We start from the raw sequence: 15,623 nt of genomic DNA, 5'->3' as shown, positions 1-15,623 counted from the left end.
CAGTCTAGAACATGAGAATGAGAATAACAATTAAGTAGGAATAACAATTTGTCAACGACAATTGTCGTGATAGTAATTTATAAAAATGTTTAGTTAGCACATAGCTTTTAGTGTGTGTGTATTGACTCGACTATATTTCAATGGGTCTGCGTTATATTGTTATTATTTTTTTATCATTATTTAATTCGTTTTTATATATGTATATACTAGTATACATATCTCTGTCTGTCTGTCTGTCTGTCTATCTATCTATCTACTGTATCTATAAATATATGGCGGAGAACACTCAGGTGACTTGAAGTTCTCCTCTGACACCCCCATTTTAGCCAAATTTTAAAATTGTCCTATATGCATGTGTGATACATCACTGGAAAGCTTAAAATCTCAATTTTCTGAGGGCCTGAGGGAAGAAAAATATTGAACAGGAGGGAATTGAAAAAAAAAAAAGCAAAAGCCTTATTGGAGGTGAGCGCACTGGAGAGGATAATTAAAGACACCATGATTTTAACGACATATTATTGCGTACTTACCTCTTTTCGAACCAAAAACTCCATGTAGCATGTATCACCGAGTGTCAAGACACAGCTGTGAATGGCCACAGCCGGATTTTTGGGGGATTTTATGGGTGAAACATGGTAATGTAACATGGGTCGCGATGCAGAAATCGCAGACATCAAGGAGTAGTCTAGATTTTCATTTTCATATATTTACCCTTTTAAACTTTTTTTTTCCTTCCAGTTTTTCTTTGTTTAGATCGAATTTTTATCATCTAAAATATTGGGGGAAATGCGACAGTAACGAAAAAAATACAATCAAGCGATATTTATGAGGTAGATATCCATGATTTTTTTCCAGACGCTAATTTTTTCATTGTTACGTAATTTGTTTAAAAGTTGAAAATATGCAAGTGAATAATTTTTTAAAGTCGTTTTTTTTTTTTTTTAAACTAAATATTAGACATCAATTAATGATTTTAAGTTAAAAATGACAGACATTTTGAATAATACATACAATTACTTACCTTTTTATGGGTAGGTTAAAACAAAAGTGGTTGCACAACGTCTCTAAACGGGGGTTTCCAGGGTAAAACGGACAAATTAAAAGTAGTTTGGGGGCTTAATGCACCATGAATCTGGTATGGCTGCATATAGACATATTGTTTAAAAATACAGCAGTTTATTTTAAAGAGGGGTGCAAGAGCAGAAACTGCTTTTTCAGCCTTGTGTGTGTTTTCCGCCATATGTATATATATATATATATATATATATATATATATATATTAGGGCTGTCAAAATTATCGCGTTAACGCGCGGTAATTATTTTTTTTTAATTAATCACGTTAAAATATTTGACGCAATTAACGCACATGTCCTGCTCAGACTGTATTGTGCATTTTGGTAAGTTTTACAGCAAGGTTTTTTATGCTGTCTAACAGCGAACTCTTGTGGTCGCTTTGCGACATGGTTTATTGCTTTCTTGCCAGTTCAATATGGCTGCACGACGTCTCGGGCTGACGCCTACGTTGTAATGTTGTGCTTATATGATCCTTGGACAAGATTTGTCCGTAAGTATGGTTGTTGTAAAGAATGTACATATTATGTTAGTAAGCGAAATGTTCTATTTTTTGTATGAGACACTTTTTGTTTATGTTTGGTGACCCTGTATAGCGTGCTAAGCTAACATTGTTGCTAATGCAATGCTTGTGTACTTTTTTTGGTTGTAGTTTTACGACGGTCTAAAGAGGACAATGGTTTGAGGCTATTTTATTAATAAATCAGATGAAAAAGGGAGAAGTCTGATTATTAAGGCGTCGTTCACTAGCTGTCTAGCTTTGGAAAAAGTAGACGCTTCGGAGTGAGGACAGCATAGACAGGTTTAAATGACAGTAGAGTGAAATGCCCACTACAGTCCTTATGTACTGTATGTTGAATGTACTGTATATATCCATCTTGTGTCTTATCTTTCCATTCCAACAATTTATTTTACAGAAAATATATAATTTACAGAAAAATATGGCATATTTTATAGATGATTTGAATTGCGATTAATTGCGATTAATTAATTGCGATTAATTAATTTTAAAGCTGTAATTAACTATATTTATATATATTTATAGTTATAGTTATTTATATAACTATAACTATACACATATACATATATATATATATATATATATATATATATATATATATATATATATATATACATATATATATATATATATATATATATATAACTGATTTTTTTTTATCCAGACGTACGAGGCACAGTTTAAATATAACCATCTTTGAGTGAACTTCGAGTAAAATTCAAGTATCTCGAGGCCGGGCCGAGTGTCCTCTTTTTTGCAAATCAAAATATGGTCACCCTACGCTAGCTTTAGCATAAACATAAAACTAAGCTTCCAGTGCTCAATGTTTATGCACTACATAATGGAGGGGAATGGTTAAGCCATACATTTTCAAATAAATTATACTGCTTAACATATTAAGTTGATTAAAAAGAAACATTCTTTTAAAATGACCTTCACTTTTGCATAGCTCTGCAGTTAGCAGTTAGCCGCGTCAGCATATTTTCATTTGATTTAAATGGGGTTCAATGCAGACTTGTTCGCTGTCTTTCTGCTGAACACAAAATGCTTACACACATTTTCCATTGTTTAAGAGCCCTTCTTTGCATTAGTGCATGTTTGACCCAACAAAAAAAAGGTTTGAAATAAATCTTTCCTGCTGTGGTGGTGACGGAAACCGCAACTCTGCAAGCCACTCAGACTACTTCTCTAAGAGCAAAAATTTCTGCCAATCACTTGGGTGGTGAAGGTCATCTTCCTGGTGTTTCGCATGGTTGCGTAACTTGCTGACATCTGCTTTTATGTAGTTTTCACAGGGTTCCATAGCAACACTACGATATTGAGCCACAAAGCTGATTAATGACATGGTATCTGTTTCACAGGTTTAACCAAATGAAAATAATTTGGATGTGTCATGTCAAGACAGAGTTTCAAATTTTCCACAAGTACCCCATAGCTATACTTTTCTAGGTTCCAGGTTCGGATCTTGGTTCCTGTTTGGTATTTGCATGTACTCCTTGTAATTCCTGTATATTTTTATTAGAACAAACTTGACCTTGTTACTGTAATACTGAGGCCATGGGGAACCTGACCAACACTGCTGACATCTCAAGCGAGCTCATGTTCCTCAGATCCCTCATTAGTTTTGACCTTTCCCAGCCTTGCTAATCCATGTATGAAATTGTTTAAAGCTTGCCAATAGCCTTCATTAAAGTGAGTCATCTTGTCTTTTCTCGATGTCACAAGTGACTTTACTAGCTAGAGGAATATTGGCTCTGTAAGGGTCAGTGGCACCCTTAATAAGATATTTTCTGGCCTGTCAGTATTTCATTCTCCCACAGTTTTACCGTCTGGTACTTTATAGCATTTAAATAACTGTTAATAGCTTATGTGACATTCATAAAGTATTCAACATGAATACACCTGTTGTTACATCATTTAACAGGTGCGTTTATAGGTTCATAAAGATGAAATATATCTAACCTGACGTCATTCTTTTCAGGGCTTTCAAGGTCTTCCAGGTTTGCCAGGAAAAGCAGGGAAGCGGGGCCCACGGGTGAGTAAAGTGTAATGATACCCCCACCCCACCCAGCACTGTTTGACTATTGGTGAACCGATAAAAATGGAATAAGAATTCATTTTGGGTCCCGTGAGACTGGGACCTCATTGAAGCCAGGCTGGTTCAGTCAAATCCCTTCAAACAGTGAAGAAAGAAGTCTTTGTCCACATCATATTAGAGGCATTTAAACGCCTCGTCTGGAGCTCAGCGGTTCTTTGCATTTGCGCACCAACCCTTTTCTGGGTTCACTTACTGTATACGTTGGTAAAGGAGACCCAAATGTAGGCCATGACACTTTGAGTATTAGGGACTGGTTTCATGAAACAGCAGAAATTTCCATGGGTAGATTACCTGGATTAGAAAGAGGTGAATGAATGTCAACTTTAACAATTTATACTGTAACAATGATCTATTCATCCCACTTTACAAATGACATTTATTTGCAAAACATAAAAACTGTCAATTTTTGAATTATTGTACTTTGTACCATAATTGGAGAAACCCCTTCAGATTTTAAACAATACACATACAAATGATTAAAACAGGCAACTACTGAGTAAATCTGCTCGCGCTGAGAAAAAAAATAAAAAATAAAAAATAAGAAATTAAAGAGAAAACAAGGCTTGAAAGATTCAAATTCTGAAAAAAGTCTGGAGGACCCCTAAAATGGCAAATTTCTCTTGTCCAACCTCGAAGTCCAAATTGAATCTCAAATAAAACCGTTAAAATTAAAATAAAAATTGATTTTGGGGGGGGGTAGTAGTTGTTTCATTGGTGTCTCTTGTAACCGTGGGAACTTCTGTTTTAACTAGAAAATACCAATTTCCGCAAGGGGTTGCGTTGCTGTGCTGGTCGGTAAACACCCTGTTGATTGTAGCACATTTCTGGGTCACGTCCTGTTGATTTTGGAGCAATTTGGGGTCACTTTCTGTTAATATCTTTTTTTTTTTCATTCATTTTCCATGCTGCTTATCCTCACGAGGGTCACGGAGTTGCAGGAAAATATCCCGGCTAACTACGGGCAGTCGGCAGGGTACACCCTGAATTGGTTGCCAGCCAATCGCAGGGCACCTCTTACCTCTTAAGCCTGAGTTACGCGTTGCTCTGTAATTCACTGCCAAGCCACTAGAAGGGTGTTGTAGAGGGATTCTTGTCAAATACATTGAGTCTTCTTCCGGTTAGACAACAATGGCAAAGGAGATGGAACGCTTGGATCTTCATCAACATTGAACAACAAATGTTGAGGCACAGGCAACGCAGAAGATGCTTGCGGAGGTGGTCTGTCCAACTGTTGATGCTGCACAGAGACTGACAGTCACATTACAAATTCTAGCATCGGGTGGAAGCCAGCAAGCTGCGTTGTGCAGCGTTTTGTCCGATTTCTTTGCCGTGTCGTACAACCAGCCAGTGGGAAGCCATAGCAGATTTCTGGAGGCGATATGAAACTTCCCAAATTGCGTTGGAAGCCTTGATGGTAAACACATTATCATAAAAGTCACTCTCAATCAATGATGATGTATCAAGTGTGTGAACTATCTGTTGTTAAAAATTAAACATTAAAACAACTATTTTGACACCAAACCTATGCTTAATTCTTCATATACATGAAGAGTAAAATGTAAATAAGTCACAGACTCACAGCAAACACATATATACTCAATAAAATGTTAAAGTGCACCAACCATAAATACGACGTAAAGTGATAAAAAGCTGGCAGGTTTTGGCCGACTGTGTCACCGCTTCGTGCGGCCATTCGCTTCCGAACACACATATACTTTTCTCGGAGGTTCTTCCATTTTTTTTTAATGCAGTCGCTGACCTCCAGCCCCGTATATTCAGCAATCTCCTTCCACGAAGTGCTTGCCATTTGCCAAATGGCATTTGGCAATCTTTATAATAACTTGGTGTGAAATTGTAGAGGTTGTTGTACTTGCGGACCTCTTCGATGATACTCTCGTCGACTTGGTCCATTTTTGCGTGTAGCACAACAATGTTTGAAAATGGCGGTGATTTCGCTCATAACCGGAAACAACAGTCTGAGCGGAGCACTCACAGTCCATTTGCGTCACATCACCACGCGTTGACGTGACACCCATTGGATTCTGATGAGGTGCACGTCAGGCTACACAAATCGGCGTAAATGGAGAGTACGTATTTATATCGCGCATTTATCTACATTGCTTTACATTAGCACACATTTACCCTTTCACGCACACATTGCAAGGGGCTGCCAACCCTTTAGGGGCAAAAGTTCAGTTTCTTGCCCAAGGGCACTTCTACAGTGGGCAGTTGTAGCCGGGAATCGAACCAGACCTTTCGGTCCCAGGACAACCTGAACTGCCCTGTGGCAGCCCTTAGGCTGCTTACTGCTTATCCTCAGTAGTGTAACGGGGGTGCTGGAGCCTATCCTAGCCTACTCTGTGCAGGAGGCGGGGTACACCATGAACTGCCAGCCAATCGCAGGGCACAAGGTGTTTAAAAATAACAGGTTTTTCCATGAATGAATGAATGATTTATAATCATCAGAGTAAAAGCACACTGAAGGTGTTAGTGGGTCTGCTATGCACTAATGGCCCATAAAACAGTAGTCTTTCCTGTAAAAATCATTGGCACACAGTAAACATGCTTAAAGTTTTGACTTGCAGGTGCCCTCTGTCTGAAGGCGCCAGGCGTGCATTTGGTCACCAGTAGGCATGCGTGCTTAATGTCTCTCCATTACAGGCTTCAGATTCCGTCATCAGAGGTAGCTGCTGCTGCACAATCAACAACTTGAACTTATTTGCCAATAATGACTTCCATACGTTTTTTAATCTGGAGCATTATAAAGGGGGAATTTACTAAAACGAAAAGGAGAAGGAAATCATTGGATGAGCTTCTGTTAAGTGTCTCCATATGTCCAGCGCCTGTATGGGGGAAGAAGGGTCTGGAACCAGGAGGTTCTTTGACTTTTCTCCCCCACAAGCTGACAAGTGAAGTCAGATAAAAAACAGATATATGAAAAGGATCACCCAGGTGGAATCTGATCCCTTTTCGTTCATCTTCAGTGCTGCGTCCAAGTAAGTCAAAGAATAGGCAGAAGATCCAATGGCTTCCTCTTCGCGCGTTTGAAGGTATTGCGAAAGATTTTGCCTTCTCAGCATTTCTCAAACAGTGAGCTGCCTTATGGTGCTTTATTTTTCCAAGCAGCCCCTCTTTGTAGTCCGCATAAATTTATGATCCCATCGACAGTAAAATATATTTTCACTTCTGTCCACCTGGTCTGACTTGCTTTCGTAAAAACATTTGGCGCGGATTTGCTGGAAGAATTACAACCGGGCGGGTTTTAAATCACATGCCTACGTTTTGTGGCACCGAGCCACTGGAGGAGGGGGCGATACGATGTGATGGATGAGTGGCCTTCGCATCACGGGACCCCATTCAACACTGGAAAAGTGCAGGGGAAAGGAAAATAACCCATGTTTCGTGCGGAGGCAGGAGAGACACATGAGGGCTCGCAGAGCACCTTAACACAAACAGAGGGACCCAAGGGCCGTGCCCCCAACCTGAGGCCGATGCTGGAAAAGAAAGAAAATGTGTGCACATCTGTTAACAGTCATATATTATGGAAATTTAAGGGCCATTCTGGGATACTGGCTAACCACTGATTTATTCTAAACAGTTGCCCCAAAGGAAATAATGGAGTAGATAATACAAATAGTCAAACTATCATCATTGTAAAATCTTTATGAACTGCATAGTCAATTTTTTACATAAGATTTGACAAGGTCATACAATTGCGAATAGTATTTTTTGATTTGACAATCTTCCCTGTCCCTCAACATAATTTCATGTAAAAATAACAAAACACATGATGCCTTCCATGACGTCATAAATGATGACAGATCATTTGTTCAACTTGATGTTATTGGTTCTTTATTCAAACAAGTAAGGTAATTGAGAACAGTTTCTCATTTACAATAAATATATAATATTGAATTTAAAAAAAAAAGTCAAATGAGCTTTCCAAAAATACATACATTTTTGGGTTTGGAATCTAGACACAGCAAAATATAGCATATGCAATGGCACTACAAACAAGGGGTGACTACTGCTAGCTAATTTAGCATATAGCTACTGCTAGCTAGTTTAGCATAGTATACAGCAGCATAGTACTTAATTATATAATATAACACATAGACTTCACTATCAGTTGACGAGACAGCTTTTACAGGGAAACAAACTCAAAATGTTAATAAAGGGAAAACTAACATAACACATCGTAGATATAAATGAATGAAATATTTTTATTAAATACTTTGTTCGTTCGATAGTTGAATGTGTGGACAACAAAATCACACAAAAATTATCAATGAAAATCAAATGTATCAACCCATGGAGGTCTGGATTTGGAGTTATACTCAAAATGAAAGTGGAAAAACACACTACAGGCTTCAACCTTCATGTAAACAAGTCAAAATGAGGCATAGTAGTGTGTGTGGTCTCCAAGTGCCTGGATGACCTCCCAACAATGCCTGGGCATACTGCTAATGAGACGATTAGATTAGATTTTTCATCAGGTGCAGGTTTCAAACTCAAATAACATAACAAAATCTTCTCGCATTTTTTTGTATTCGGTCCTTTTATATTTGGTCATTTTGGCGCCTGAATTTTTGGCTAAATTTCGATAACAACAACATTGGCATATACATTGTCTTCAGTAATAAACAAATATATTTTGAATATACAGGATACAGTATATACCGTACATATATATCCATCCATCCAGCCAGCCATTTTCTGCCGCTTAATCTGGGGTTGGGTCGCGGGGGGAACAGCTTTACCAGGGAAGACCAGACTTCCCTCTCCTCAGCCACTTCAACCAGCTCCTCCGGCAGAACCCAAAGGCCTTCCCAAGCCAGTCCCTCCATTTTGTTCTGCGTCATCCCCAGGGCCTCCCGCCAGTGGGACATGCCCGGAACACCTCTCCAGGGAGGCGTCCAGTAGGCATCCGAACCAGATGCCCGAGCCATCAGCTGGCTCCTGTCAACGTGGGGGAGTAGCAGCTCAACCCTGAGTCCCTCCCGGATGACAGAGCTTCTCAGCTGTCTCTAAGAGAGAGCCCGGCTGCAGAGGAAACTCATTTCTGCCGCTTATATCTGCAATGTTGTTCTTTTGGTCATGACCCAAAGCTCGTGACCATAGGTGAGGGTAGGAACATAGATCGACTGATAAATCAAGAATTCGCCTTTTGACTCAGCTTCTTCACAACAATGGACCGGTACAGAGTCCACATACAGTGCCTTGCAAAAGTATTCGGCCCCCTTGAATCTTGCAACCTTTCGCCACATTTCAGGCTTCAAACATAAAGATATGAAATTAAATTTTTTTGTCAAGAATCAACAACAAGTGGGACACAATCGTGAAGTGGAACAACATTTATTGGATAATTTAAACTTTTTTAACAAATAAAAAACTGAAAAGTGGGGCGTGCAATATTATTCGGCCCCTTTACTTTTAGTGCAGCAAACTCACTCCAGAAGTTCAGTGAGGATCTCTGAATGATCCAATGTTGTCCTAAATGACCGATGATGATAAATAGAATCCAAATGTGTGTAATCAAGTCTCCGTATAAATGCACCTGCTCTGTGATAGTCTCAGGGTTCTGTTTAAATTGCAGAGAGCATTATGAAAACCAAGGAACACACCAGCCAGGTCCGAGATACTGTTGTGGAGAAGTTTAAAGCCGGATTTGGATACAAAAAGATTTCCCAAGCTTTAAACATCCCAAGGAGCACTGTGCAAGCCATCATATTGAAATGGAAGGAGCATCAGACCACTGCAAATCTACCAAGACCCGGCCGTCCTTCCAAACTTTCTTCTCAAACAAGGAGAAAACTGATCAGAGATGCAGCCAAGAGGCCCATGATCACTCTGGATGAACTGCAGAGATCTACAGCTGAGGTGGGAGAGTCTGTCCATAGGACAACAATCAGTCGTACACTGCACAAATCTGGCCTTTATGGAAGAGTGGCAAGAAGAAAGCCATTTCTCAAAGATATCCATAAAAAGTCTCGTTTAAAGTTTGCCACAAGCCACCTGGGAGACACACCAAACATGTGGAAGAAGGTGCTCTGGTCAGATGAAACCAAAATTGAACTTTTTGGCCACAATGCAAAACGATATGTTTGGCGTAAAAGCAACACAGCTCATCACCCTGAACACACCATCTCCACTGTCAAACATGGTGGTGGCAGCATCATGGTTTGGGCCTGCTTTTCTTCAGCAGGGACAGGGAAGATAAAAATTGACGGGAAGATGGATGCAGCCAAATACAGGAACATTCTGGAAGAAAACCTGTTGGTATCTGCACAAGACCTGAGACTGGGACGGAGATTTATCTTCCAACAGGACAATGATCCAAAACATAAAGCCACATCTACAATGAACTGGTTCAAAAATAAACATATCCAGGTGTTAGAATGGCCAAGTCAAAGTCCAGACCTAAATCCAATCGAGAATCTGTGGAAAGAGCTGAAGACTGCTGTTCACAAACACTCTCCATCCAACCTCACTGAGCTCGAGCTGTTTGCAAGGAAGAATGGGCAAGAATGTCAGTCTCTCGATGTGCAGAACTGATAGAAACATACCCCAAGCGACTTGCAGCTGTAATTGGAGCAAAAGGTGGCGCTACAAAGTATTAACGTAAGGGGGCCGAATAATAATGCACGCCCCACTTTTCAGTTTTTTTATTTGTTAAAAAAGTTTAAATTATCCAATAAATGTTGTTCCACTTCACGATTGTGTCCCACTTGTTGTTGATTCTTGACAAAAAAATTAAATTTCATATCTTTATGTTTGAAGCCTGAAATGTGGCGAAAGGTTGCAAGACTCAAGGGGGCCGAATACTTTTGCAAGGCACTGTATATATTGTAGAAAGAAACTGAATTCATAATGACTCCGAGTCTATTTGCCAAAATGCACTGGTGCACTCAGCGAATGCAGTAATCAATCCTTTTCTAATCACATTTCTGATTTCAGGGTCCCATTGGCCCACATGGAAACCCCGGTCAGCCTGGATCACCTGGATTGAAGGTATATGTTGATTCGTCAACCTTTGTGTCTTACATCAACACTACAAGTCAGTATTACTTATCACGACAGGTATTTGTAGGTTCCACATGTCAACCAAAATATTACACGCAAACAAATATTGTTCGTATCCTCCCTACTGAAAATAACTCCACATAATACAACCCCTGGCAAAAAGTATGGAATTACTAGTCTTGGACGAGCACTCAGACATTTTATCATGTAGAACAAACTCAGATAAAAATCTTTAAAAAATTAATGAATTGGTTCAAATGAGCAACTCTTTAGCATTCAGAAACACTAAAAGAAATGAATAAAAAACATTGTGGTGGTCAGTAAATGTTAATTCTATAGAGCAAGTGCAGGGAAATATGTATGGAATCACTCCATTCTGAAGAAAAAAATATGGAATCATGAGAAACAAACAAAAAAATAACAATCAAGACACATCTCTAGTACTTAGTTGCACCACCTCTGGCTTATATGACACTTGCAGTCTCTGAGGTGCCAACTCTCTTTGAATGCAGTTGCCAGATCATCCTTGCAGGTCGGAGCCTTGCTGTGGACCATTTTTTTTCAATTTCCACCACAGGTTTTCAATAGGGTTGAGATCTGGGCTATTTGCAGGCCATGACATTGACTGGACAAGTCTTTCTCCAAGGAATGCTTTAACAGTTGTGGCATGATGCATTGTCATCTTGGAAAATTACAAACATATTTTCAATTGAAGGGATAAGAAAGCTGTCTAAAATTTCGATGTAAACTTGTGCATATATTGAAGATTTAACCACAGCCATCTTCCCAGTGCCTTTGCCTGACATGCAGCCCCATTTCATCATGGACTGAGGGAATTTTGATGTTTTCTTCAGGCAGTCATCTTTGTAAATCTCACTGGAACAGCACCAAACAAAATTCCAGCATCATCACCTTGTCCAATGCAGTTTCTTGACTCTTGACACCTTGTCCAATGCAGATTCTTTACTCTTGACAAGGTGAATAAAGTTGGCACCAAATTGATGAAGAATACTGTTTGTCACTCATCAAGTCCATGCCTCAGAGACTGCAAGCTGTCATAAAAGCCAGAGGTGGTGCAACTAAATACTAGAGATGTGTTTTGATTGTTATTTCTTTGTTTGTTTCTCATGATTCCATATTTTTTTCCCGCAGAATGGAGTGGACATATATTTCCCCTGTAACATTTACTGACCACCACAGGGTTTTTTATTCATTTCTTTTAGTGTTTCTGAATGCTGAAAAGTTGCACTTTTGAACTAATTATTCTTTCAAGCTTTTTATTGGAGTTTGTTCTACATGATGAAATGTCTGAGTGAGTGCTCGTCCGAGACTGGTGATTCCATACTTTTTGCTTGGGGTTGTTGAAACTTCTGTGCTGATGACAGAATTTCCTTCACATTGAGACAAAGACTTTCAGCATTTACAGTAATGATCTTTGCAGATGTGAACCAGAAAGATGCCTCACAATCGTATCAAGCTACTGTTTTGGTAAGAGTAAAATAGCACGTGTATTTTTTATGGTTCTTGTCAAGTCCACTTACGCTGGCTGAGGTAAAATCATCCACGCGGCAACTCTTCATGCATCTTAAAAAACCTTGTTTCTTTTCTAACCAGTTTCAAGTGCACCCAGACTCATTTACAATTTCTTGACATACACACTTGTTCCAGCTTTGATTTGTAAAGAGTGCAGCTTGCTAAGAATAATACTACATGTCAAGCTGATGTCACGGGGGACTCGTGTATGTTATACTTTTGTGGTGTTTCTGTGTCAGGTAGATTCAATAAAATGCGCTTGTTTTCCACAATAGTCATCAACGCTTGCCATCACGCCATAACTCAAAGTGCCATCAAACTGGACTGTCTCTCCGAGAGTTGATTTTGAGGTTTATTTTGCATGTTATCTGATCTGAATATAATGATGATAAATTGCGACAAGACAGTGTTCAGTCACTTACTACTGTGAACTTTCTTACCATTACACATGACATGGAGAAGAAAATTGAGATGAATAACGCCTGGCGGGTACAATTGCAGTGGGCCACATTTTGCGCTGAGATCTCTAAATGATCCTATGGAAATAAAAACCACAATATGATGTATGTATGTTGTTTCTCTTGGCTCGAGATCCGTTCCCCTCACTGTTAAGCAATCAGGTTGACTAAGACTAAGACTTTTCACAGCCAGCTCTTGGCTGACACAGACATAGAAAGGAAGCGATACAGTATTGATGTCAACTTGTTCCACCTTTGATTGAACTGCTTGGGTCAAAGATGTACTCCTTAAAGAGGAGTTAACGAAATGCGAGTTTTTTTTTTTGTTGTTGCACCGACTAAGCTAGTGATGTCACTTTTTCCCCATGAATTGCAGAAGAAATTTGCAGGCGATTACCGTAGACACCACACGCTGACCCAGAATGCACCGGGTAGTCCTACTGCCAGAAAAGGGAGAAGAATGTTCTGTAGTCATTCATTGCTGCCTTGGTGTAAACCGAGTTACCGGAGGGCATAAATGGCCCGCGCGTTAGTGTAAATACACCTACAAGAAGAATGATCTCATTACGTGCTGATAGTGTAAATGCAAACAAAGTGTCTCAGTGCCTTAAGAGTGAGTAAGTGCTTTAGAGATGTAGAGAATGTATAAAATAACACATTTTTCTATTCCAGGGAGATAAAGGTGATCCTGGTCTGTCACTTGGACAAGCCCCGAATGGACCAAAAGTACGTATTTTAATATGACAGTGACTTGACTATTTATAGAAATGAAAAAAGAAACAACATAAACCCTCAAAAACACCTTGTGTCCACATATGTGAGCGCCACATTTTGGGTTATTTATTATTAAAGGGAACCATGGATAGAAAGACTGATAACTAGATAAATGTTAGTATGAGTTCAAATAATTTGATATTAAAATCCCTCTTAATGTTTTTGTTTTTACAAAATTTGTAAAATTAGTTTAAAGCAACACTTGGTAACTTTTCAGTTTTGGTCGATTTTAGCGACGCCGGTGAACAAAAACAGTAGTTTTGCCTTAAGGAAGACTGCGTTTCCCATGAGGACCAGCGCACAGTGTGGTAAAATCGTGATGTCCCGGTCGCCTGAGGATGGCTTAAATGACATTTCTGTTTCGAGCGGCTGTGTGAAGGATGAAGAGTAATAAGGTATTCATAAACTTAATAATGTATTGACGAGACATGGGGCGCTGGGACGATTCATAGCAGGCCTATCTCCGTCAAAGCTGACCGAGTGGAAACACAAAGAGCTTTTTCCGTTGAAAATTCTTGTGAATAAATGCTTAAATCCCTGAATTCTCTATAGATATAGAAGAAAAACAGTCTCACTTCTTCTCCCGAAAAAACGGGCAGTTAGCATTTATTTTACATTATATGTTGAATATGAAAATGAAAATGAACAGGAAAGACGGGATGAGACGAGAGTAGGAAATCCCCTGTGTTCTGCCAAAATGTCCTACACCGGCGAAATGTCAACAAGAGGCGACTTTGACACCTAAAGTACTACTGTGCACTTTCAGCTGGTTTTGTTTAGATGCAAACAGACAGAACGTACTGAAAATGCCTTAAGAAAATACTTAAAAGTAGTTATATCAAATAAGGGTGGTTCAAAAATGCTACGCGACTCATGTAGTCAACAGATCAACAATCTGCTATTAAAGCTACCACAAGAAAACACAATGCTTAAAAGTATGAGGGGGAAACACATGCAAAAAGTATTTTGAGGTAATGAAATGGTAATAAAAAACTCAATAAGTAGAACTCTCCGCTTTTAACCGATGTCCTCATGTGTAGACATCTCGCTGCGTAGAAGGAATTACAGAACACTGTAGTGTTCATGTGGCAAGTTCGTCTAGTGACAGTGACAGCTGCGGACTCCGCACTGTCACTGCATGCAGGAAGCGTTCAGGACCACACTGTTTAGTAACATTAACCAACTTCACAAGGTTCATGTTATTTTTTTCTACATCGATACTATGTTTTTTGTTTATCGATTAAAACCAACAAATCTGTTACGGTCCGTGAATGCGGAAGCAAGGTAGGACAACAAATAGCAGACAACAATAACAGAGGGATTGCGTACCAGAGTTTATTGAACACACAAAAAAAAAACGGTGATCGCGAAAAGGGAGACATAAAAGGGTCCATGACAGGTGGTTGGGATAAGAAATTAATAAATAAATAAATAATCGAGGGAAAACCGCAGTGAAAGGCAGACAAACGAAAAAAACAAGGCAATGATGCAACTAGCAACGACGGTCAAATGGCAGCAAGTCAATATCTCGGCAACCTGCCTAGGATCGGTTTAAAGACACTGCTGATGAGCTGGAATTGGATGTAGGTACGATGTCAGGAATTCATCCCACAGCTCTGCAACAAAACAATCTGACGAGCAGCAGAATGTAAAAAAACCATGCCAGTCCTCGTACTATCTTCTCTAGTATAGAACACAGCTATTCTCCCAGTATGTGCTTTGTTGACATGTCTTCAGCAAACTGTTTGCGGGCTTTCTTTGTACCGTCTTCAGAAGAGGCTTCCTCCGTGGGTGACAGCCATGCACACCAATTTGTGGCGTATGGTCTGAGCACTAACAGGCTGACCCCACCACCTCTTCAATCTCTGCAGCAATGCTGACAGCACTCCTGTAACGAGTCACATGACATTTTGGAGGGTATAATGACAAGCAGTACTCAATTTGGACATTTAGAGATGTATGTTTTTTCAAAGGGCTGTACTCACTTTTTTGCCAGGAGTTTGGATATTAATGGCTATATTTTGAGTTATTTTGAGGAGAAAATAAATTAACTATTATATAAGCTGCACACAGACGACTTTTCATTGTGCCAGAGTGTAATTTTGTCGGTGTTGTCCCATGAAAAGATATACTTAAATATCTGCAG

At 39.4% G+C, this 15,623-nt stretch overlaps 1 protein-coding gene across 3 annotated transcripts in view; it reads left to right on the top strand.

The window, feature by feature from the left end:
• Window positions 1-15,623, top strand: part of LOC130913048 (collagen alpha-1(XXVII) chain B-like) — a 159,476-nt gene that overhangs the window by 17,065 nt on the left and 126,788 nt on the right. For all 3 annotated transcript variants that reach the window (XM_057831323.1, XM_057831324.1, XM_057831322.1), the window contains exons 4-6: window positions 3,573-3,626; window positions 10,647-10,700; window positions 13,376-13,429. In XM_057831323.1, the coding sequence (XP_057687306.1) occupies window positions 3,573-3,626; window positions 10,647-10,700; window positions 13,376-13,429 (162 nt within the window). The remainder of the gene's footprint in view (window positions 1-3,572; window positions 3,627-10,646; window positions 10,701-13,375; window positions 13,430-15,623) is intronic.

The sequence above is a fragment of the Corythoichthys intestinalis genome, chromosome 3 (assembly GCF_030265065.1).
Source record: "Corythoichthys intestinalis isolate RoL2023-P3 chromosome 3, ASM3026506v1, whole genome shotgun sequence".
Classification (NCBI taxonomy): domain Eukaryota; kingdom Metazoa; phylum Chordata; class Actinopteri; order Syngnathiformes; family Syngnathidae; genus Corythoichthys; species Corythoichthys intestinalis.
This window is presented reverse-complemented; position numbering and strand designations above follow the sequence as displayed.